Source organism: Centroberyx gerrardi, chromosome 16 (genome assembly GCF_048128805.1).
Source record: "Centroberyx gerrardi isolate f3 chromosome 16, fCenGer3.hap1.cur.20231027, whole genome shotgun sequence".
NCBI classification, from domain to species: domain Eukaryota; kingdom Metazoa; phylum Chordata; class Actinopteri; order Beryciformes; family Berycidae; genus Centroberyx; species Centroberyx gerrardi.
Genome location: NC_136012.1, coordinates 6,447,970 through 6,457,620, shown reverse-complemented (window position 1 = coordinate 6,457,620; position 9,651 = coordinate 6,447,970). Strand labels below are relative to the sequence as shown.

The 9,651-nt window shown below is 43.1% G+C and overlaps 1 protein-coding gene across 1 annotated transcript in view; it reads right to left on the bottom strand.

Moving 5' to 3' along the window:
- il1rapl2 (interleukin 1 receptor accessory protein-like 2) overlaps positions 1-9,651 on the bottom strand; it is a 364,025-nt gene that overhangs the window by 116,546 nt on the left and 237,828 nt on the right. The window contains exons 7-8 of the mRNA XM_078289249.1: positions 8,487-8,673; positions 8,241-8,394 (exon numbers count right to left, since the gene is read on the bottom strand). Of these exons, the coding sequence (XP_078145375.1) occupies positions 8,241-8,394; positions 8,487-8,673 (341 nt within the window). The remainder of the gene's footprint in view (positions 1-8,240; positions 8,395-8,486; positions 8,674-9,651) is intronic.

The window sequence follows — 9,651 nt, the reverse complement described above, 5'->3', positions numbered from 1 at the left end:
TCTAGAGCGCTGGTCCTGTGTCACTATAGCAACCCCACTGTGTTCTAGAGCGCTGGTCCTGTGTCACTATAGCAACCCCACTGCGCTCTAGAGCGCTGGTCCTATGTCACTATAGCAACCCCACTGTGTTCTAGAGCACTGGTCCCACTTTGCTGGTCCCATGAAACTATGGTAACCATTGTATTCTAGAGCACTGTGTTCTAGAGCGCTGGTCCCAATTAACTATAGTAACCATTGTGTTGTAGAGCACTGGTCCCATTGTGTTCTAGAACACTGGTCCCATGTAACTATGGTAACCACTGTGTTCTATAGTGGTCACCATGTCAGCCTATGTGAATAGTCGTGTTGTTAATAAAACATAACTAAAACTTACAAACTCAGTTGTGTAACCCTTTGCATATGGTAATCTGTGTTCTCTGAAGAAATGGTTATTGAGGAACTCAATAACCATTGCAAACAAATAAGGACACACACACACACACACACACAAACCACAGCTGGCAAAACATAATTTTGGTAGCAAGAGAACACATATAAAAACACATTAATTTACACAAACACACACACACACACACACACACACACACACACACACACACACACACAGGTAACTCAGCAAGCCAGCATAAATGAAAACCACACTCGCTTGCATTTCATCAAATGTGCATGCAACCACACAAAAAACACACACACAAAATAGGCTGCACAACAAAAACACACATCATGAATAAAGCAAGTGCACACACCAAAGACACACTCACTCTGGAAGCAAACACACGCGCACACACACACACACACACACACACACACACTGATGCAAAAACACCTGCAGGTAGGCCAAAATGAAAGCTGCATGAGTCAGGACTCTATCTCTTTCTGTTCTGCTGTCCCACTCTCTCTCTTCCTCTCTCTGTTCAGTTCAGATCAGTTCAATTCAATTCAATTCAATTCAATTCAATTCAATTCAATTCAATTCAGTGGATTCCTTGCAGGAAGGTGCACACATGAATAGCATTATCTATCTATCTATCTATCTATCTATCTATCTATCTATCTATCTATCTATCTATCTATCAGTTCAATTCAGTTCCGTTCCGTTCCATTGATTTCAATTCAGTGGATGCTCTTTTGGCATGAACATTCACTATAAAACAATAGCAAGCAATGCTGAGTTAAACATAATTTGGGAGTCATTGATGCATTAATGATTACATTTACATTACTTATAGATTACATTTGTGTGATTAGGTTAGTGGTAGATTACATTTAGATTACATCATGTCATCAGATTCATTTTTGAACAATCAAATCAGAACACACTACAATGTCATTCTTTACTCACTTGTATTGCCCATTTGCCTTAATGTGTAACAGCAATCAACACATTTTGATTATCTACCTCTCTCTCACTCTCACACACACACGAGAACCCGCACACTCTTGTTTGTACGCGCTGGCTGGCGGGCAGACATACACACAGTCAGAAACAACACACACACACACACACACACACACACACAGTCAGGCCTGCGGTGCAGTAGGTAGCAGATTGCTCCTGAAGGCAGCTCGGGGCTGATGGAGCTCTCCACTGTGGAACATGACGGATATAAAAACAAGATTAGAGAGTTCAGTCGCTCTGCTTTCCGCTCTCCCTCTGTCTCTCTGCAGGAACTCCCTTTAATGAAAAAAGGCCTTTGACTTCCGCCGAGAATCTGTCGTCGAAATCGCTTCAAAGAATAGCATTAATTCCTCGGATAACGCCAGAAATTAGGCTTCACGTTTTGGAGAAGACCTCTGACTTTACGGAGAATTCAAATGAGAGGCAGCAATGTGAAAATGAAAAGGGTCATTTTAACTTTTTGGGGGGATTTCAGTTTTCATTTTCAATCTTTTTAATCTGCCCCCTTTTTCTTTTATGTACTCCAATTTTCCATTTTCTATTTCGCTTTGCATTTCCACACAGCCATTTAATCTTTTCCATTTCTCTTTTCATTTTCAAGTGTCCCTTTCTGTTTCCATTTTTCACATTATATTTTGGTGTGATCATTCCTAGTACAGTAAAAAATAAAGCATTTATCATTTCTTGATTGCATTTGAATTCTGAGCAGGAAAAAATCTCCATATGAGTTTGGCATCAAAATTAACGTTTCATAAATTTTTGGCTTGGATTCAGTCATAACTGACAGACTGATGAACAGCTCTGCATCTCTCTGTTTTTCTCTGTTCCTTTGCTCTATCACTCTATCTGTTTCTCTCACTCCTTTATCTCTCTCGTCCTCTAATAACTGTGAAAGATGAGATATAAAAACAAGACTTTGAATAGAGTTTGATCTCTCTTTTTCTCTGTCTTCATTCCTAACTTTTCCTCAAATTTTCTTTCTTTCTTTCTTTCTCTCCTTGTTGCTTCTTCTGCACTAACTGAAAACCCAAGTTCTCCTTTCCCTCTCTCTCCCTCTATCTGTCTCTACGTTTCTTTTATTCGCTCGCTCTCTCTTTCTCTCGTGGATCTGCCTGTTCTTCCTCACTTCTCTCGGTCTTTGTTCTCTCTCTCTCTCTCTCTCTCTCTCTCTCTCTCTGTTTTTCTATTTCCTAAGTCTCCTTTCTCTATCTCCCTTCCTACATATCTCTCTATTTCTCTCTCTTCCTCTGACCCTGAGCTATCCATGATCTGACCAAATCAGGTCTGTTCTACCCAGCGAACCGTGTGTGTGTGTGTGTGTGTGTGTGAGTGTGTGTGTGTGTGTGTGTGTGATTATGTGTATGCATGTGTGTAGCAGTGTGTGCAGTCTAGCTTTGTGAACCATTCTAAGGCCAGTCCCCCCCCAGGCTACAGTAGTGATACTGTACTCTGTGATCTCTCGACAGATCACACAGCATACTAACAACCAGCTGTTAACACACACACACACACACGCACACACACACACACACACACACACACACACACACACACATGCAGAACAAACTACAGCCAGCAGAAACACCAGTGACTGCCTTGTATATATGCACATTATTTGAAGATTGCTGTTTGTTTTTACCTGCATGGAGTCCCAGATGGGTGGGGTTTCATAGAGCCAGTAATGCAAGTGTTCCTTTATATTAGAGTATATTCCCCAGTGATATATATGTCTATTAGAGAGATTATTGTGGTCATTTTATTTTACAGCACCTAACAGAAATATTATTGATATTGGTAGTACTAGTATTTGTAGAACTAGTAGTAGTAGTAATAGCAGTACTAGTAGTAGTAGTAGTAGTAGTAGTAACAGTAGTAGTAGTAGCAGCATTAGTACTAGTACTACTACTAGTAGTAGTAGTAGTAGTAGTAGTATTGGTAGTTGTAATACTAGTAGTAGTACTACTAGTGGTGGCAGTAGTAGTAGTAACAGCATTAGTAGTAGTATTAGTAGTGGTGGCAGTAGTAGTAGTAGTAGTAGCATCAGTAGATGTAGGAAAAGTACTATGTCAGGTAAGCTGTCAATCACTTAAAAGTACACAAAACTGACTTTCAAATTGACTTTTCTGCAATAAATAAGAATAAGAACAATGAATAAAGAAGAAAAAAAAATACTAAAGGGCAAACGCACAGAAGAACTAAAACAAGAAGAATATGAAGAACAAAAAAATGGGGAGAGTATTGTTTGGTCGCCTAAACCCAAACAGTCAAAGATGAGTGGGCCAGCTGCAGGTCCAGTTAACCCAGCTGGCAGGTTAACAGGCTGCCAACAGAGCCAGACAGCAGGCTGCAAAGCCTGACCACCCACTGACTTCCCTCTGACCGGCCCTTTCACAGGCCCCGGGCTATGAGAAACCTCTGTCAGAGCTCCTACATACATATTCTATTCTATTCTATTCTATTCTATTATATTATATTTCTAACCCCGAGCGCAGCCCACGGCTAGCTAGTGTAAGTGCTAAGAATGCGCAGTACGAGAAGCACTGCACACACTGCGGATGCATTGGACAGCATTGACTTCCCTAGAGCGCTGCGGCTAATAAGAAGCTGTAAATAAAGGTTCAAGAAGTTCAAGTGAGAGGCTTTGAATGAAGCGCATTGAGAGTGTGACAAGGAAAACACCCTCTCCATTTCAACTGTTTCTTCCCTCCGTCACACAGCCGACTTTGGGTCTAATTCCAGCGTGATTTTTTTCCCCCAGCTAAGTGCATTTCGTTGGAATCGACATCACAGCCGACAGCCGCTCTGCCCGTGTCTTATTCTAATCTCCGTTTAATGTTGAAAGCGCGGCGGTAGAAAAACTCGCTGCCAAGAGACGCGGGACCTAACTGCAGGATCAAGGACAGAGAAGACCGACAGATGTCTTGGGGGGGCCGGGCTGCGCTGAAAACTATTTAAAGTGTGCGGGACGAGATGCCGAGCCAGACCATAATATCCCCCCCCCCCCCCCCCCCCCCCGGCGTAACCTCGCTCTGAAGTCGAAGAAATCCCCGGCTCTCGCCACGAGAGACGGACGGATCCTTTTTCAAGCGGAGAAGCGCTGCTGCTGGAACGCTGAAGTACCCATGATACAGCAGATATTACACAAATTAGTCAAATTTGTGTTTTTTTTTCTATAGCCAGGCAGATGTTAGAGATACACACACACACACACACACACGCCGGAGGTCATGAGCGTTGGCCTGGAACGGCCGGAGAATTGGCCCTGAGCTCTGTGTGTGTGTGTGTGTGTATAGAAATAGAGAGGAAAGAGAGAAAAAGAGGCAGACAGATAGAGTCAAAGATCTAAATGTGGAGAAATATAGAGAGAAAGGGAGAGGGAGAGAGAGAGAGAGAGAGAGAGAGAGAGAGGCTGAAAGATGAGAAATAGACAGAAAAGAGAGAAAAAAGAGGCAGATAGATAGTCAAAGATCTAAATGTGGAGAAATATAGAAAGAAAGGGAGAGAGAGAGAGAGAGAGAGAGAGAGAGAGAGAGAGAGACTTTGACTTGGTGTTCTTTAATAAAACATCTCACTTAAAAAACACCTGAAAACCAGCCACGGTATCCTAAAAGAGAGAGAGAGAGAGAGAGAGAGAGAGAGAGAGAGAGAGAGAGAGAGGGAGGAGAGAGGGAGGGAGAGAGGGAGGGAGAGAGAGAGGCTGAAAGCGGAAGGGAAGTAATAGAGTCAGAGAGAGATATTCTGGCTTCCTAAACAGGAAGAGATAAATTGGCCTCACAGCAATTGGCGAGTGCATCATCCAGCTGACACACACACACACACACGCACACACACACACACACACACACACACACACACACACACACAGCTCAGCTCATTCATGCTCATATTGCGTCAGTGAGTTAAGTCTATCCCAGTCTGCTGTCCATATTTAAATGCAAACCACAGTGCGTGGCTTTCTAGCTCATTTCTGTCGCCTGTCTGACTAAGCGAAAAACCAAAAAACAAACAAACTTGCTGCTGCATTATTGAGCATTACAGCACTGGTGCAAAGCCAGGGATATAATGGAGGCTAAACCCACCTAAACTCACTTTACCCACCTGCCTATTTTTGGAATGGAGTTCACCACCTTTGGAGGCGGAGATAAAACTTTATTATGGAAATTCATAGGAAACATAAAGTAGTATCAAACTGATGTAAGTATATGAATGGATCAATGATCGCTGACTGAAGGTCATAGTTTACCAACCAATTTGTTTACCTCTACATTACTGTGTAAAGTTTTAATTAGATTTTTTAAAATCTTTAAGTACTTTTTTTAAGTACTTTATCTCATATGATGCTTTATTGACTTTTACCTCTGTCTTTATAGCTGAAAAGCACTTTGTAACTTGCTTTTGAAAAGTGCTATATAAATAAAGTTTATTATTATTATTATTATTATTATAAAGTAAAGCGATGATCACATACGACAAAGTTTTGAATGTGCTTATTTATTTCAGTTTGATTGTTTTTCGGAATGGTCTCATGTTTTCTCGTCCGTTTTTATTCCCAACAGCGTAATCCCTTCTGCTACTTCAGGTCAGCTAACTGTAGCTAATTAGACAAGTTGTTGTCAAACTTTGTGTCGCCCGGCAACTGGAGTGATGTAACCCCTCCTCCAGCCCTTTGAGCTCTTGCTCCCTCTGTTCCCGGCGACGCTCGCAGCTCAGCTTTGTGTCTGAGCGGGAGAACAAAGCCCGCCGCCTCATCGCGGCCCTAAAACGATACTCAAATAGGACCCAAGAGAAGTCTCTGCACTGTCGACGTGACACCTCCACAACGGATCAGTGGAAACTAACTATTTCCTTTTCCAATAGTCAGACACAATGAGAGGCTGTGTAAGAAGAACGGCTCTGATTTCACTCTTCCACTGTTATCTCCCTGCTCAGCCACACAGGAGGGTGAGATGAAGGGGAGCAGAGATGTGCGACTGAATATTGCCTCGACAAGTGAAGTAATGCCTGTTCATATCAACTCTGAAAAAAAAAAAAACAGACACACAAGAGGTGGCTTTACATCTGAACTGGAAAACAAAGTGGGAGGTGAAGAAGTCGCTGCCTTTGTCTCTGGGTTTGGGGAAAGTAAGCGATATGGAGCGCAAAGTGCAAGGCAGCGTGCTCTGAGAGGATGGATATTGTTCCAGCCGGATCCTCTTTCACTCCTCGCTGCTTATCGTGGCACATCACATCATCATTGGAAAATCACTCAGAGTCTGTGTGTTTTCCTGTGTGTGTGTGCGTGTGTGTGTGCAAGCGCAAGCATTTGTGCCTGCGTGTACAAAAAAGTATGTGTATATGAAAGGCAGGGGGCATGTTTATGTGTGCATGTGTGTGCGTGTGAGAATGTGTCACAGCGAATATGCATGGTAAGTATGTTGTCACTGCTCACAGACAGCAACATGCATATTGCCACAACAACAAAACACACCCTGCACACACTCACACATGCATACGCTTACACACACTCACACACACAATACACACGCGCAGAGAGACGTCAACATAAGCTCATAACAGCAAAGTACAAGTGCAGATGTTACAGCTGAGACGGTATGTAAACCCTCTCTCTCACTCTAAATAGCATTAAGAGCAGTTTTTCCAGTTAAGAAAAAGTGACCATGTCTTGTAGCTGCTGGAGATATCCGATGTGACGTCATGTCATCTATGTTTGGCCACAAAAATAATAAAAAATACTCCACCAAACAGCAAAATGGTCCCAGGTAAAGGTACATCACCAGTAGCTGTCCTCCAACAGTGTTAATGTGTTTGAGGGTGGATCTTTCCTTTAAAGAGGGCATATAATGAAACTTTAAGACTGCTGTAGTAATGATGAATGATATATTGCTGAGCCTAGGCATCTGTCACAATAATGGATGCTGTGGAGTCGATGACAGATCCAATATTGAAAGCAGGCAGGATACATATTCCTGTTTAAGGTCCACTCAGTTTCTTAGAGGGCAAGGTCAGTTAACACAAAGCCATTCTGAGTGGTACATATAATTCACCAATAACACAATAACAATCAATAAACACACCTTGCGTGTATGGGTGTTGACACAACGGTCAGTCACCCAACACCCTACCCATTTCCCATGTTTACAGAACTATGCTTTCTATGTGTCAATGTAGCAATACAAAGCTATAGTTAATGTGTTATCTATGGGATTGTTTCGCTTTTATGCTATAATTGTTCATAGTGGTCAGTCAGTGATCATATCCCATCCATCCATCCATCCATCCATCCATCCATCCATCCATCCATCCATCTATCCTTCCATATCCATCCATCCATGCATCCATCCATCCATCCATCCATCTATCCATCCATCCATCTATCCTTCCATATCCATCCATCCGTGCATCCATCCCTCCATCCATCCATCTATCCATCCATCCATCTATCCTTCCATATCCATCCATCCATGCATCCATCCCTCCATCCATCCATCTATCCATCATCTATCCATCCATCCATCCCTCCATCCATCCATCTATCCTTCCATATCCATCCATCCCTTCATCCATCCATCTATCCTTCCATATCCATCCATCCATTCATCCATCTATCCACATACTACAAAAAAACACATTTCACATTTACTTCAGAATATGTTTAGATACAAAACACTGGCCAAAAAAAAAAAAAAAAGATGACATTCATTTAAAGCATATAGTCACACTCTTTGGCCATTTTCCATATTTCAAAACTCCAAACACATTCTGAAGTACATGTGATATCCTATATGTTTTCTTTATGTTACCATCCATCCATCCCTTCATCCGTCCATCCTCTGTCTCCTACCTGTGACTTTGAGCTGCGTCGTCCGCCGCACCAGCCTGGATCCGTACTGCAGCTCGCAGGTGTAGTTCCCCCCGTCCGTCTCCTCCACCTCGGGGATCCAGATGTGGGTGGTGTTCACGATGACGGAGCTCCGCCACTCCACCCGCTCACACTCCTGTGACAGGGAGACCCACCGAGTCACAACGCTAGAATGGAAGATATGAAATATGATTTTTCCTCAACTGTGTGTGTGTGTGTGTGTCATACCTTATACCAGGTCATCTGCGGCTGCTTGTATGGAGCCAAGTAGTCTTCTACGTCCGGACAGGTGATCATTTTACTGCGGGTGATCTCGGCTTTCTCCAGGTGGCGGATTCTGCTGCTGAAGCACTTCCCCTCGTCGCTCTCCTCCACCGTCATCGACATGGACACCTTCATGCAGTACGTCGAGTTCCTACAGAGACAACACACACACACACAGTTGGGGAAATGTTTACACGATGTTCGAGAAAGACACTTATACAGCAGAGTTCCTGAAAAACAGACACGTTCCTGCATTCCTCAAAGCGTCAAAAAGAAATCGGTGTTTTTAAAGCAATGAATACTGAAGTACCCTTAACTGCGGTGAATAGATTTATCTGGACAATCAAAGTCATTTTTCTCTACAGGAGCACCGCCGCCGTTCATATTCCGGCATTAGGCTGAACGCATTCGAATGAATGTCGATGGCTTTTTCCTGAGCGGTATTTGTTTATCCAGCGGCAACACACTGCGCTTATCACGTCAAATTTGGGATTTAATTCCGACGACGACGGTGACACCATCCACTCCTCCGTGGGCCCGATTCTGTGAAACTTCGCCACCGACGCGTTCAATGTGTTTACATTGATTTCACTACATATGTCCCATTATTACACCGCCGCAACAAGAGCGGCGGGGCTGTTTTCATGCTGAAACTATTGGATGGATGTTTTTTAGGCTGATGTGGGTATTTTGGTGAAATTATAGCCCCGGTGACAACTCAATGTTTCATTGACTACACTGAAGCAATTGAAATTACTGGTTGTGCAACCCATAACAGACACACACACACACGCACAGGCTAAAACATAATTTCATAAGAAAAACATTTATGACCGATAGTTTTTTTTTTAAACCTATTTCATCTACATTGATTTTTGTTGAAGTGGCCAATCTTCACCGCAGTTAAATACTGTCCATCTCCACGGTCTTTAGAACCCGTCTTTGTGTTTTGGCCTCAGACTGGAGGATTATCGTGCTGATTTCCATGAGATTGGCCCATCAACAATCGCTCCGCGCCCCTCAGCGATCGGGAGCTGGAGCCTCGATCGGACTCCTCGGCCCGGACCAAAGATCAGCAAAGGATTACCTGGCAGCAGGAAGGGATTACAGATCTGAGACTGAGCCCGCC